Below are 16,722 nucleotides of genomic sequence, written 5' to 3' on the forward strand. Positions count from 1 at the left end.
AATGTAGCATAAAAAGGTCCAACAACTAAGAAAAATTCACAAACCGTAATGTATACTCAGATTATCACATGCACTATGATTTTACAAATATTAATAATAATGCAAAAATATACAGGTAAGCAAGAAACATAGAAAAATAGAATCACCACTGTGGCTGCATGTTCTCCATGCTATTACTATATTATTTTGCAAATACCTGGATTTTACTCAACCACAATTTGTTAAATCAGCAAAGAAATTCAAAGATGTTCAAAAGTTTCATTTTCCAATTTCAATTCAATACAAAATATGTTTCTGATTTTTTAAAATATACAGAAAACTATGCTAAAAAACCATAAAGTAGTAAACTCTTAAGTTACTATATGCCATTCTGGCAGTATAATAGAAGACCAAGATGAAACTGAAACTAGAATCCTTTAATGCAAATAACCCTTTTTAAAAAAATACTAATGACATATTCTAAAAGCACCTTATAATTTTGGCAGAAATAAAAGAATCAGGCATGGCTCCAATTTTTAATGAACCTTGTTCCAAAATTTTCTAGCAAGTCTATTCGTTGGATCTTGGAATACTTGTTCCTATTACATAATGATTTGGATCCCAAACACCCATGAGGCTGTGAAGTGGCATGTACACATACATGTACATATACAGATACATGTAAAGTGGTGCTTAATCACTGTGGTCTATGGCAAAATCTGTTAAGAGTCCAACTTAAATAGCTCAAATTATAATCTGCATTCTTCTAAATATTGGGGAGCGGGAACTGAAATTCCTACTTCAAGCAACAGAAACTATAACATGTAGGGTTCTAGGGACGGAGTTAAAGTATAGGGATGGGGCTTTCTATTTCTCAACTAATCTAGTAAAAGTAGAGAAGGATGTTCTTTAAACTCTATGTACTTCCATGAATACCTGAAATCAAAAGCCTTAGGAAACTGCATATGTGCTGTAAAGTCTCTCCTTTAGGTGGAAGGTAGAGGAAAGAAAAATCTCAAGGGTTAGCAAGAGGGAAAGAAGAGAGGTTATTACAGCCACCAGTTCATCTGGCTGGAGTTGTTCCAGGTGGTCATTTCCAGAGCTAAGAACATACTTAACAAGGGCAGGGACTGTACATGCATTTTTAAATGTTATTTCACTGCTATGCCTTCAAATTTTATTTTTGGAAATTTGAAAATTCACACAGCGAGAACAAAATTGTAAATTTTTCTTCTGTGTTTTCTCCTTACCAAGAGGAAGGTAGGATAAAGAAGAAAAACTCTCTAGTATTTTTCTCAATTTTAATCAACCAAACATTCATAAGGAAGTATGCCTTTTAGAATGTAATTAATATATTTCTTATCCTATGGAATTTGAAATCTTCGGAGATGCTTTATACATAGCAATTCAGTTGTTTCTTCTAGTAATACTTTTAGTAATTTCAAATTTGGGGCTATGTTAAGGTAACAGAAAGTATAAGGAAAAAAATGACCATCTTCTTCTGACTGACAGACATTTTTTAAAGAAAAGTCACAGAAATAATTTATAAATGAGTATTTTTTTAGTATTTATTAGAATTATAAATTTAACATAGATTTTAAATAAAACATATTTTAATATGTAGCTTAATAAATTTCTATTGAATTCAGACTATATGATTTCTCTATTACTTATATAAATTTTTATAGATTTAAAAGTATTCTTGTGTATTTTTCTCCTTACCTTTTCATAAATTTGTTTGAAAATAAATGGCTAATTTGAAATACATAAAAAGTTTACCACACTGGAAAAGAGTTTCCATGAAAAAAATTTAAGTGTAAAGAAAATTAAATCATCTTCTAATAAATATCTACAAAAGGAATATTTCAAAATAACTAAGCTATACATTATTTTAAAACTATTTTTGCTATTAATTTTTTTATTTGAGGACAAAATTCAATGAGCAGTCTTGAAATGATACCATATCATTCGTTCTCCCTCTTCTCTTACAAGGACAATTACAGCTCTAGAATCCTTTTCTAAGTAAGATCACAGGAAAACAACATTTAAAAATGTCTTAATGTTTACATTAGATTAGTCTAATTCAAACCTATGGAAAAAACCAGAGGCATTTTTATAAACTCTAACCTGGGGAGAATTAAGGAGGATAATTCTTGACATAATTAATTACAACACAATATGTATTATTGCATGTCTTCATTTATTTATTCAACAGAACTTAATAAAGTCTTGCCATGTGCCAGGCACTATATTAGGCAATGGGGATATAACACAGAACAAAACCAGACAAAAATGTGGAACCTCAGAGAGGCTATATTCTACCTTACACAAGAGGCTTAACTATCTTAAGAACATAACTCACAGAATGATATAGAATTATTATGATTCAATAATAGAAATAAATCTTAGAAAGCACACAATCCAACCTTACTCAATTCACAAATGAGAATAAAACTTGTAATCATTTTCAGAGACTGACTTGTCTTTTCTCCTGAAAGAATATTCTATTCTCATTTTGTTTTCAAAATATTGTTTAGCTATGCAGTTTTCTATTATACATAAAATATAAGCTAAGTAGACATTAATATATTAAAGTATGTTTAAAATATATTGTAATAGTTTTGCCATCATGCTATACATTTTTCTAAAAAGTTTCATTCAACTAAAATAAACTCCTAATATATCATTACTTACAAAAATAATTTTAATAATATTAATATACAGGTAAAAGTAAACATTATGGGCTTACACAAACTAAGTGTTGTAATAGAAGGAATGATCACAGACATACCAAGTCCCTAAGAAAATCCCACTTCTTAGCTCCCATATCATAAAGTCCAACTCCACCATCCAAGAAACAACACACTACATGACCAGGGGGAAGAGAAAACGCTTGATTTTGTGTCAAAGTTGGGGGTGGAACTGCTTCACTCGTTGAGGATGTATAGTGATTTTTGGTTGGAGATTGGATTGAAACTAAAAAAGAAGAAAAAAACACAAACATTTATACCAATAACTTCCCACTGGAAGAAAACAACAGTGTTTAATTTATAAAGATTCATCACTTCCTAAAAAATCCAGAATCTGCATCAGTAAACTTTTTATTTTTATTTTTTTGAGACAGAGTCTCACTCTGTTGCCTGGACTAGAGTGCCATGGCACCAGCCTAGCTCACAGCAAACTCAAGCTCCTGGGCTCAAGTGATCTTCCTGTCTCAGTCTCACAGTAGCTGGGACTACAGGCATGTGCCAGGGCGCCCGGCTAATTTTTAGTAGAGACAGGGGTCTCGCCCTTGCTCAGGCTGGTCTCAAACTCCTGACTCAAGCGATCCTCCAACTTCGGCCTCCCATAGTGCTAGGATTACAGGCATGAGCCACCACACCCAGCCTGCATCAGTAAACTGAAAGGCAATGATCACATTTTCTGCGACATGAGCACTTTTTCAGCATTGCCAAAAGATGTGGAAATATACGCACAAAGGTAGATATTATTTTGAAGAGGTGTATAGAAGTACAGATGGAGAAAATGGAAAATTAGTGCGTGAGGAATTACAATCTGTTGTGAATATTTGGTTTATTATCTCTCCATAAATTAAAACACAGCATGATTATTTTTGAATTACAAGTTTCCTTCAAAATACTGATATAATAGCTTATTTCCTCCTTCCAAACACACAAACATATGCATATAAATTTTTTTCTTTTAAAAGAAATAACTCTCTGCCACTAACTTCCAAGCCAATGAAAATAATTATTTTTCAGATTATTTATAATTCATTTTAATTTAGCGCTCCAATTAGGAATCACAACACTGTTGGACATACAATTGCATCTTAATTTTCCTTTCCTCTTCCTCAGGTTTTCTTTCTTTCTTTTTTACTGTTCATAGACTTCCATTTCTCCTCCTTTCAATTACGTAAATATCCCTTTGTTTAATTAATTTTTGTATATTCTTTATCCTACATGTTGTCTTCTTTCAAGAAATTTTTTCCTTAGAATGTGAATATTTTCTTGCAAACATAATCCAAAATAATAATACCACTGTAAATTATTAGACCAATCTACTATTAATTACATTCTGAAATATACAAAAATATTTCCCTGATTTTTTGATTAAAATATAAAGTCTTTCTTATTGCATTCATTATGGATAATACTCACTTCTCAGAATCTGAGAATGATAGAAGTCCAAACTAGAATGAACTACTAATAACAAAAGAGGAACTTGGTAGCAATCAACTTGGTTCAATGAAATTTTGCTGATAGTTTCATTTCAATCAATTAAAAATTAATATTATCCATGACTGGTTTTTCTAATATTTTAATTAGCTGAAATCATGAGTGGTTTTGATAATCTTTCTACACCAATTTATTTGTAATTCATGTTTTTTAGAATTTGGTGAGTATGCCTACCTTTTAAAATTTTCATTTTCACAATTTTTCTTATTCTATACTTTCTGTTACACTAAAAAAATTGGGGGGGGGGGGAGAACCTAGAAGTCTAACAATAGATAACCTGAAAGGAATTACTCAAAAATGACAAGATTGGTCTGTGCTTCTTTATATTTTCTGAGTTTTATCTAATGGATATGGACTACTCACGTAACAAGAAAAAAAAGAAGGAAAAGTATCTGTGATATCTCAGTCATTCCATGATAGGGAAATTTATAGGCACTGAACAAATAAAGAAGTTAACAATGACCAAAAAAATGCATGATACTTAAACAATATGCCAGCCTCCAGCATATTATTTCTCCAGTCCTAATATTTCTAGACACTCCAGTTTCCAGGCTTTAGAAGCATTAGGAATTTACAGAAAAGCTTAAATTTATGGAAAGGCTGGAGGTTCAAATATAGATTTCCCACTAGCCATTGCTCATTAAATTAGACACAAAAATACCATTACTTTGAATAGCCATTGCTAATTACTTAATATATTATAAAGATAGAGAGCAGCGAGTAAGGAGGCATCAATGACTCTAGATTTTTGAATCACTAAACTCCTTATCCCACATTTTTTATGATACACAAAGTGGGAACACTACCAGCCATGCAGAGTAATCATGGTAGACTGAACAGGAAGTCAATTTCTTTTCCCTTCTATTTCAGAAACATTCTAATTCCAAACCTCCCCCAAACTTCGAGAATTTTTCTTTTATGGCTTAAGTGTGCTTTATTATTTTTCCTAATTACAGAAGCAATGAATTATAGTCAGAAAAAATACACAAAAATAAACAAAAAAGATACAGATGATCCGTAACACTTAACTACTAATTCAGTGACAACTCATGTTCAAACATGGAACATATTATATGTTCTAGATCCTATAATTTGAATATTCAGATTATTTTAACTTTGTATAAACTGTGCAGATTGTAAATGAGCCACATTTAAAACAAATTCTAGTTCAGATAAATCTTATTTAATCCCATCATTCTTGATATTTCTAACTTACTTTCACCAATATCATTATTCTATCTTCCCCATATAGATAATTTGAGATTATCTGAATATTCTCATTTAATAGCATTTTACAAAAGTAATTTGGGTCTAAATGTTTTCAATTTAGTAATATTAGTTATTGCATGGCTTTGATGGTTCCTCCAGCACATATATTGTGAAAGCCTATTTTTCAAAAGTTGTTTTGCAATAGCATGTAGTGTTTGATACGTTTATATCACTGTATCAGTCATTTTATTTGATAGACAATTTGACAACAAATTAAAACTTTGATGATATTTTTTACTTACATTTTTTCTTTGGAGGAGAATTAAGTACATGTAAGCAGTGAAATCCTGTTTTCTTTAATTTAAGATTGTCAATAGGTGTTGTTTTTGAAACATTCCAAATGCGCAAAACACCCACTTGAGAATCTAGGCAGATCAGGAAACAAAGGATACACAAAAAAATGTGTTTGAAACTAAAATGCCTAGACACAAAAGTAATGACAAAAACTTCAACATGTAGGATTTTTAGTACTAATTATTGACATCTTTCAATCAATAACATCATACAGTAATATAATCAAAGAAACAGTTGAAAAGCTATTTAACCTTTAAATTTTTGGCATGTTTTATTATTTTCTATTCCAAACCTTTTTATAGAGTTAGAAACTGCCTATCTTGGCAGCTTTCCCCAATAAAGACCATTGTAAGAATCTGACCACACAAAAAGTACCCTATTGACACACACCTGTTCTAGGAAATGGCCAGCCACAGAAAACTCTACTTCTAATGTTGAATAATCCTTCCTCTTTTGAAATGTTTGTAAACTGCTCCATTGTCCACTTTCAGCTAAATAAGTATTGTCAAATATACTTGAAGACCAGTTAGAAAGTCCTCTTTCTTCCAAAAATCCCACCTTAATAATTGCTTTGGAGAATAGTCTGGCAGTTCCTCAAATGATTAAACATAGCATTACCATATGAGGCAAGTGTCTACTCCTAGGTAGATACTCTGCAGAATTATAAGCGTAAGTCCACACAAAAACTTGTACATAGCAGCATTACTCATAACAGCAAAAAAGTGGTAACAATGTAAATGTCTGTCAATGCATGAATGGATATACAAAATCTGGCATAGTCATATAATGGAATATTATTTAGCTATAAAAAGAAATGAAATATGATATATTCTACAACATGGATGAATCCTGAAAACTTTATGTTAAATGAAAGAAGCCAGACACAAAAGACTGAATTATTCCATTTATATAAAATATCCAGAATAGGGAAATCCACAGAGATAGAAATAGATTAGCAGTTTATGTATGCACATGTGTGTGCCAGAGATTGTGGGAGGGAGTAATGGAAGGTGACTGCCAATGGGTATGGGTACAGGGTTTGTTGGGGGAATGATGAAATGTTTTGGAATTAGATAATGATGATGATTGTACAACTATGTGAATATACCAGAAAACACTGAACTTTATATTTTAAAAATGGTGAATTTTATGATATGTGATGTATATCTCAATAATAATAATAGATATTTAAAATTTTCCATGCCTGTTATTAATTATATCCTGTAAAATTAAAGGCAATTAAGATATACAAGTTAATAATCCACTTACTTTCACATACAGTTGTCCTTCTTTATCCATGGGGGATTTGTTCCAGGACCATAGATTTTAGTCCATGGATACCAAAATCCATGGATACTCAGGTCATTTATATAAAATGGTGTAATATTTTCATATAACCTACATACACCCTCATCTACACATTAAGTCATTTCTATATTACTTAAATGCCTAATACAATGCCTACACATGACTTCATTCATGTGACTTCAACTTGGTCCACTGCAAAGTCAAGTTTTGCTTTCTGAAACTTTGTGGAATATTTTTTCTGAATGTTTATGATCTACAGTTGGTTGAATTCACAGATTCAGAAGCACAGATACAAAAGGCCAACTGTATAATGTTAAGTACTAAAGAAGTAAAGAATTTTTTAAAAAAATGTTGATAGGATAAATAATATTTGTCTATTATTTTACACTAAGGAAATATTAAAAATATATATACAGTAGCTGAAAGTACTGTTTCTTCACAGGACTTTCTCTTTGAACCTAAGCAAATGGTAAATCTAGAGAATCATTTAATTTCTAATTACTATTCCTAAATTCTCCCATATTCCCATCCCCTATCACTACTTAGCTAACCTTTGCTAATTCTCTCATGATTAGGAAACCAGGAAGGAGCATGGTATCAAATTCCATTTTTATTTTCAAGCAATTTGGATCTAACTAGGCAGATCTGTCATGGGTTGCCAAAATTATCAGTCAGTGCTATGGCTTGGATGTGTCCCCCAACGTTCATGTATTGGAAACTTAATGCCTAATGCAACAGTATTAGGAGGTGGGGTCTAATAAAAGGTGATTAGGCCACGAAGACTCTACTCTTGTGAAGGGATTAAAGTCCTTTATCTCTCAGGAGTGAGTTACTTATCATGAGTGGCTTTGTTATTAATATAAAAGCCAGTTAGATCCCCTCCTGCTTTTTCCCTCTTACCCTCTCTTGCCTTCAGCAGCACAAAAGCCCTCACCAAAAGCTGATGCCATGCTCTTAGACATCCCAGCCTCAAGAACTGTGAGCCAAATAAACTTCTATTGTTTACAAATTACCCAGCCTGTGGTCTTCTGTTATAGCAACACAAAACAGACTAAGACAGTGAGAATAACAAAGGTCCCATCCAGGTTAATTGTTTTTCTGGTCAGTACCTTCATTGTCATCCAGCCTCCTCTGAAATTGAACTTTAGAGTTCAATTTCAGTCTTTGTCTTTAGAGCACAAACAAACACAGACATACTCACATGTATACACATAAATATTCCTAAGCATTTGCAGAAACCTGGAACAATGGGCCTTAATTTCATTTCTATTTGTATTTATGTCAATGACATACAGTATAAATAAAACTACACTATACATTATAGTAAACTACATTTACTATAATAAGTTTTACACAAAATTAACCAATAAAAGATTATAATTTCCATCATTCAACGAAAGAATACACACATATTTAAAACTCTGGGGAGAGGGGGTGAGCTCACCTCCAGTTATAAACATTCCAGGAGCACTGGGAACCCAGGCTAAGCACTGTACAGAAGCTGCTGCACTGGGAAGATTAAATGTTGTTATGCAGTAAAGTGATTCAGAATCCACTAGGCGAATTCCATAATGCAAATTAGCCACAAGAAGATAATCAGTAGATAGTGGGTCCCATTCTAGGGCTGTAACTGGATCCTCTTCATCTGTCCCTTCAAGAGATTCGGGTCTCAAAACATGTTTCTGATTTTTATTACCTATTAAAATACAAATAAAATATTTCCAAAAAATTCGCAAAAGATTCATAATTTAGATGATGTTAATTTTCTCCTCACATACTACCTATCTATGAGAGTACTGAGAATACAAATCTGGGATTTTTATGCAGAAGGCATAACTGACATGTGAATGTAGGTGAATTACTTGTCCTAATGATGAAAGTCACACTCAATCCTCTGCCTCGGCAATCTCTAGTGGCTTGAATGTTTTTCCTATTTTTTACTGAAAAACTGTAAGAAAAAGACACATAAATAATACATTCTATCTTGTCAACAATTACAAATTTCACTGAATCACAGAAGTTATGTGAATAGGGATTTCTTATGGAAATGTAGAATATCATGTAGTGATTAAAAAGCATAGACATTGGACCTGGCTGACTGCCTGGGTCCAACTCTAGTTCCACCACTTACTAGCTTTGTGGTTTTGGACAAAATAATTAATCACTGCATGCCTCAGTTTTGTTTCTGTTTTTTTTTTTATTTTATTTTTATAATGGAGAACATAACAATACTTACTTCAAAGGGTTTTCAAAAACATTAAATGAGTTAGTTGATTAAAGTGTTAGGTAGACCCTCCTAGGGACAAAGGTGGGCACCCCAAGCAATTGCTACACATGGGGGGGAAGGGAACACTCTATCATTCTACCAATCTGAACTTAGTGTGCAGAGGATTCCCTAGCCAGCAGGTCAAGCAGCACAGGTAGAACAGGTCTGGAAAGTGGTCTAGAACAATGTAAGGCTAATTATCATGTCATTAGTTTAAATCTACATTCACCCCCACAAATGGGCTTTCAGAGAGGCTTATGGGAAATCCACAAGTGTAGTAAGACTCAGGTTATGTAACTCCCAACTGTCCATCAAAATGGTTCAATGGCGACGTTTGAACCATGAGGAGGCCCAGCCTAGACACTATAAAACAAGACTCCAGACCATAACCAAAGCCCTTTTGTTATGACAGAGGGGTCCCTTCTCTATGGAGAATGTATCTTGCTTTCACTTTGTGAACCTGTATCTTTTTCTTGCTCTACAAAATCTATTTTGTCCTTCCTCAACTTAATTTCGCATTTGCCTTGCTTTTGATGTGTCTGGTCATTCTTTGGCCAAGAGCACACAAAGAACTGAGAACAGATTATGACCTGACAAAAATGCTTAGAACAGTGTGATATATTATAAACAGCATATCAATATTTACTGTTATTCCTTCCTCATTCAGTTTACCGTAAATCATAATCATAATTCACACCTGACTACCAGTAAAAATAGGGAAGCCAGAAAAATAGGGAGATAAAGCATGTTTAATTAAATAAAGCAAAGGAACATTAAATAATCCTCTTGTTCTTTGTAAATTATATATACACAACTGGAAATATAGAAAAAATTAATATTACTGATGTACCACAAGGAAACTCCAACGAGCCCGTCCTTCCGTTCTCAAAAAACAGGCAGTAAAACAACAAAATTTAGGGACTACAACCTTAACAGGAAGTACCAATTAGTCCTAAGTATTATAAACTTTAAAGAAATGTTTGTTTTTAATAACACAATTGAAAAATACTACAGCTTTTGCTGAAATCCCATAATTACATAACTTTTTGGCATATCAGATTACAAAGGAGAAGAAAATAGTTTTCCTTGGATATATATTTGTAAAGTGAATTGAAAATATTGTCATTTCTGGTTTTGGATTAAGCTCATCAGGATATGCTAATCTTTAAAATGTTGATTTAAAATAGGCATTTTATTTAAAGTTTTTGCATATATAATCATAGAAAATGGATATGAGATTTATTTACCTTTATTAAATTTTCTACATAACCATCAGGAAAAGTTTGTTTACTTTTTTCCCAATATAAGCATCTGCCAAATCTACTTGGTATAATAAATAATGATACATATTGATATAGCTAATCATTACAAGGTTGAGAGAGTTATAAAAATGACTTATTAACCAAAGCTTTACTTGCTATTTCTTAAGTAATCTTCAGGTATTTCCATGTGCCAGAAATTAATCATAGGTTATTAAAAATATTCCAACATGTAAAAAAAACTCAAACTGCAACATGAAACATAGGAAAATTTGCAATGGTAATGCTAGAACATCTAAATCATGTTGCTTCAAAGCCCCATACTTACAGCCAAAATCATAAATTATATTCATCATTTACTTTTCTATTTGGTTTTCTCATATTTTTATTATAAGAGATAGAAAAATGAACCTATAAAATTTTACAGCTGATAGCTATAATATCATCTGTAATAGCTGATAATATTTATATTATACAAAATATTATGATTATGTTCTATTTTATTAAACAAATATCAGGCAACTTGTGTTGTCAATATATTGACAAAAGCTTATGTACAAAAACCTGAGGCAGGGCCAAATAAAAATCTCAAGACCTCCCAAAATTCATTATGCCAAAAGGGAGAACCCAGCCTGAGAGCTGAGTCATAGAAGCGCGGTCATCCTCTCCCCAGTGACGTACATGGGTCCTCTTTTAAGAAATGAAGGGACTTAGAAAATGACTAAACAGAGGTTTGTTTGTTTTTTGTTTTTCGTGGACTGGGTATGGGGGGGGAGAAAGGAAGCTGGCTGGCAAGATGGTCTTGTTATGCAGGTAACTCTCAATAACAGCCCTCAAGAAAATGTTTTATTCAGACCCTAAAAGGGTGTCAGACACTCAGCAAACCTGTCCCAGATCGAATAGGCAAGGCATGGCTGCTTTTAATAGAGATTCTCTACAAATACAATTTGTCTCCCAGCCTCCTCACCTGGACAGCCTTGTAGCAGCAGTACTCTTGTTAGCCCACAGCCATCTCAAAATATGACAAATAAATGTATTTTGGGTTAAAATATTTTTTATTTCCTTTAGCCCTAAAAAAAAAAAAACCCTTCAAAATATATAGCCCCTATAAAATGAGTGCATGCCAATTATAACCTTAGGACTGGAGCCTAAATAAACTCTTAAATGTTGATTATAAGCTTATCTTCTTTCTGAAAGTTCTTTTAATCTTATGTAGATTTACTGAGCACCAAATAGAACTTCACAAGAATAACATCAATTGCCACACTGCTCACCTCCTTCACCCCTCCCTTTTTCCTGTGCACTTCTTGTTTCCTTTAAATGAGAAGTTCTCAACCCTTCTTTGGAGATCCCAGTCCACAACAGATACTTTGTGGGCCACGTTTTTCCTGGGTGCTCCTTAAAATCTTGGCTTAAATAGCCTCAACTGAATGTGACTCTCTTGTTTTCAGTTATTTATTATTTAAGTTAACAATGTCATTGTATAGCTATTAAAATTTTGATTTTGAGGTTATGAAATCATAAAATGATACACAATTCACAATGTCCATAGGATAAAAACAAAGCAAAATGAAAAAAAAAAAAAAACCCAACAATTTGCTCAGGAGAAGGCCAACTTTTTCTAGAATTTGAAACCACCCTTTACACAAATTAATAATGGGGTGCAAGGCAAGAATATAGTAGGGGCCTAGCTAAAAATAAGGTACGGGCCTAGCTAAAAATAATGATAATAATTAGCTACTGTCCCCCTTTTTGCTTCTCTATAATTGCCACCCTGGAGCCACATAGCTGGTGGTCATAAAGATTCTTAGCTTTTTCCATAGATAACGTTACTTTTTTGAAATCCAGGGGTAGTTTCGAGGTATCTTCCAGGTCCCGCATTCCAGTGGAATGGCTGACCCACCCAGACCACTGACTCAACTGGTCTTGTGACTCCCCACCCAAGAACCTGGTCAGCAAAGAAGACAATTTCTACAACCCTGTGGTTTTGCCCGAACACTGCCAATTAGCAGACTCAATCGCCTATGCCAAACTGTCTTCAAAAACCTTGTCTCACAAATTCTTGGGGTGGCCGGTTTGAGAAGGAGGCGGGCTTCTCCCATCTCCCTGTTTGGCGCTATGCGAAATAAACTCTTTCTCTGCTGTAAACGCAAATGAATCTGGTTGGGCGGCAACAAACTGAGACCAGAAATAAATGTTCCCTGTGTGCTTTTAAAACGGGCGATATTGTGAAATATATATTTGGAGTTCATCTCTATTTCCTGGTATTACATTCCTAAAATCCTTGGAATCTCCAAAGTGTAAAGTATCTTGTTGTAGGCTAATGAGCTGACGGTGGCAGCAGCTCCTGGGTAGTTTCAGGATGGGGACTGGTCACTGGAAAGACCAAGGCAGAATGAGAGTGTTGGGATCTTTAGCCCCACCCTTCAACCTCCAGGGAGGGAAAGTAGCTGAAGGTTAAGCTGATTGCCAATGGGCAATGATTTAACCAATCATGCTTACATAAGGAAGCTTCAATAAAAATCCAAAAGGTACACTCTTCGGGGAACTTCTAAATTGCTGAACACTTGGAGACTCCTGGAGAGTGGCGTGCCTGGGGAAAGCATGGAAGCCTCCACACCTTTTCCTGCAAGCCTTGCTCTATGCATCTTTTCATCTATATCCTTCATAATACCCTGTATAACAAACCAGTAAATGTAAGTAAGTGTTTTCCTGAGTTCTGTGCGACATCTAGCAAACTAATCGAACCTAAGGAGGAGGCTGTGTGAACAGACCCCAATTTATAGCCAGCTGTTCAGAAGCATAGGCAAAATCAGCATTAGGGGCCTGCAATCAGCATTAGAAGAAGGAGGCGGTCCTGTTGGACTGAGCCCTCAGTCTGTGTGACCAGACACTACACAGGTAGACAGTATCAGAATTGAATTGGAAGATACCCAGCTGGCGTCTGTTGCACAAGTGATTGCTTGCTTGTGTGGGGGAAAAACGCCCACACATCTGGTGTCAGAAGTGTGTTATGAAGAGTATAGTGGGAAAAAAGTGAGTTTGTTTTTTCCACTATGTAACACAGGGACAATGTCATCAGCAGCATTTCTAAAATAAAACAATGCAAATTTTATTAATGCACAATCATGGGATAATATCAAAATCAATTCAATTTAAACATTTCTATAATGAAGATTTTTTTAAAAGTTCTCTGATGAACTTGGTCTGAGAATATAATTTGAAATAGCTAAAGCAGTTTTTTAACTTTTTTGCCTTGGAATCCTCTCTCCATATGAGAATATTTATATGAAAATCCAACATGTAATACAGAAAACAGAAATTTCAATTGTGAATAAAATTGTGCAATTCAGGCTGAAAGGGAAAAGAAGGCTTACAGCCCAGCTAGATCACCTATGGAGCCCTTCCTATCCTCAAAGCACACACACATAAATATAGGAGCATACAAAGCACAGTTTAAAAATCGCTGATTTAAAATTGATGGATGAGTGGCATTACTGTGGGCAGTTCTCCACGAATATTTATTTTTTCTTCCATGAGAGAAAGACTAGACAACAAAGAGCTTGAGGTCATAGGTTCCTGCAAAAACCTGGAGGACAGAAATCCTATGTCATAACATAGAAATAAACCATGTGTGGTACCAATACGTCATTAAGAAGGTAAAGTTAACAACTTCTCATGCAAAGAATCCTAACAATGTCAGTATTAATGTTAACAGTCTCAGAGTTTCAAACTCACAATCCAGAATGCAGTGTCAGAATTAAATAGTAGTGTTTCCTTCGTGATCCATTAGCTCATGTATATACAAAGGGAAAACACCTAGAAGGCTGTACCTTTCATAATAGTTTGTGTATATTAATTGCTAAATAAGTCCTACAGAATAAATAAGGCTAAGGGTTGCTACAAGTTGAACTGTGTCCCTCCTCCCACCAAAAAAGTGTTAAAGTCCTAGCCCCCAGTACCTGTCAATGTGACCTTACTTTGAATTAGGGTCTTGGCAGATGATCACATGAAGAAGATGTGATGCCTTCAGGAAGAATACGGCCCTGCGGACACCTTATTTATACTTCTGACCTCAAGAATTGTGAGACAATAAATTTCTATTTTGCAAAGCCATCCAGTTTGTGATACATTTTTACAACAGCCCTCGTAAACTAACACATGGATCCAGAAAAGTAGCACCTGTTGACTATAGCTGCACAAATTACCGTTTAACAACTGGAAAATTGAGTTATTAGGGAAAAAATGGCCTCTTCTAGAAGACACATAGCTCAGATTATTCAAATATTATACTTCCTATCCCAATGAAAACCTAAGACAGAGAAAAGTAAGGTAGGCCTTTTATCTTCCCTATACTTTCTATGTCTATTCTTCCCTATACTTTCTCAACGTTTCATATTTTTTATACAAAATGCGATGTCTCAATATCCTATCCTATGGCTTAAAACTTTCAGAGATGCCTAATAACAATAAAGCAAGAAAGAAGACAGTTCTAGACAGTGCAAAAGGAAATGGCTACAGTGATAAATAAAAAAAAATACAAAAATATCTAAAATGCGATTTAGATCGAAGTAAAAACACACGTATAATCATCTTCAGATCTCAGGCAGCTGACAGAGTCCTTGAAAACAAAGTGTCACAGTCCTGATGACATCTCTGGGTGCAGATCAGCCAGAGGAGAAGGGAAGGAATATCTCTCATGAGATCTGGGAACAAAACCAAGAGAGGAGGAGACGCACAGCATACAGCCATCTTTATTGTCCATAAATGACAGGTCTAAAACTAAGAAGACTGCCAGAAATGAAGAGTGCAGAGAGGCAAGTGGTATTCGCCACATCAAAAAAAGAAAGCTATGAATCATGTCACTTAACGATGAGCCTTAATGATCAACTATAAAACAGACTCTGCTCCCAACGCAGAGGACGTAACAGAGGAAGTCACGGTGCGGGCGGCTGCGACAAATTCAAACAAAGCAATACTCATCCATCCCTCCTCATACGAATCTCCAACAAAGAGATGAAACGGTTCCCACGTCAAATCAGTAAAACCAGAAGGAAAAACCGAGGATGTGTGCAAAGAGTCAAGAGGGAAAGTGGTAAAGAAATATATGTAATTTTATTTTTATCTCTCTCATAAAGTTGTAATGCAACTTTATGAGAGCAATGATATGTGCAACCTTTTTAGGTTAAGGCACATAAAAATGCGGAAAGAGGATTTGTTGTGTTATTTAACATTAATCTCACACAAAGTTGGATTTAAAATATTGGGAAAATGCATTATTGATCATTGATCAATATAAACAATAGTGGAATAACGTATAGAAGTTGTGGCTAGTGGAGAAATAGGTGTGATAAGAAATATAAAATATAAAAATATTTTAATGTAAATAATAGCTCCTATTTAAAATATATTTAAGATACGGTGGCCCCAATGATCAATGTTTTACATAATTCTTTCTTAAATTTTAGAAAGATTATTTCCATAAGATCTGTTTGAATTTTCACAATTTCTTCTGTTCAAATTCTTTTTTCTTCTATAAATATCAGATAAACTGAATATAATATGTTTTGTGAAAGTAGTTACCCTGTTCCTGAAAAAGCACTTTCATCCCTCCATCTAGCCACTAAGCGACTATGTCAACAGAGATGCCAGATGGCTAAAAGTATGTTTCACAAATATTAACAATACTTACTTACGAGAGGACAGCAATTCAAGTAATTTTTTATTTTTTTAATTGTACTTTTTGTTATTGTTTAAACTTTAAGAATGAAGATAAACTAATTTTTCAGACTCAGTCAGTCAGATTAATTAACTGATAAGGATTCAAAGGGTTATCATTCCTTTTTATGCCAGGTTCAAAGCCTTTGCTAAGGACCTATGGCATCAGAATGGCATTTTCACAAGCAAATGAGAAAATATTAATATTTTGGTGTAGCATTAATGAGTCATTATATCTTTTAGCTGTATGTATGTCCTTGTTCATTCAGGTTATGTTCTTGCTAAATGGGCAGAAATAAAGACTTGACTTTAAAAATACAAATATTGGACCAATAACTGATTTGAATTAATTCCAAATAAAATCTGCACAGCTGTGATGAATATATTACAA

The 16,722-nt window shown here is 33.9% G+C and overlaps 1 protein-coding gene across 2 annotated transcripts in view; it reads right to left on the reverse strand.

The window, feature by feature from the left end:
* WDR17 (WD repeat domain 17) overlaps positions 1–16,722 on the reverse strand; it is a 76,021-nt gene that overhangs the window by 41,797 nt on the left and 17,502 nt on the right. For both annotated transcript variants that reach the window (XM_012770707.3, XM_012770706.3), the window contains exons 5-7: positions 8,533–8,784; positions 5,729–5,851; positions 2,771–2,955 (exon numbers count right to left, since the gene is read on the reverse strand). In XM_012770707.3, the coding sequence (XP_012626161.2) occupies positions 2,771–2,955; positions 5,729–5,851; positions 8,533–8,784 (560 nt within the window). The remainder of the gene's footprint in view (positions 1–2,770; positions 2,956–5,728; positions 5,852–8,532; positions 8,785–16,722) is intronic.

This window comes from Microcebus murinus, chromosome 15 (assembly GCF_040939455.1).
Source record: "Microcebus murinus isolate Inina chromosome 15, M.murinus_Inina_mat1.0, whole genome shotgun sequence".
NCBI classification, from domain to species: Eukaryota; Metazoa; Chordata; class Mammalia; order Primates; family Cheirogaleidae; genus Microcebus; species Microcebus murinus.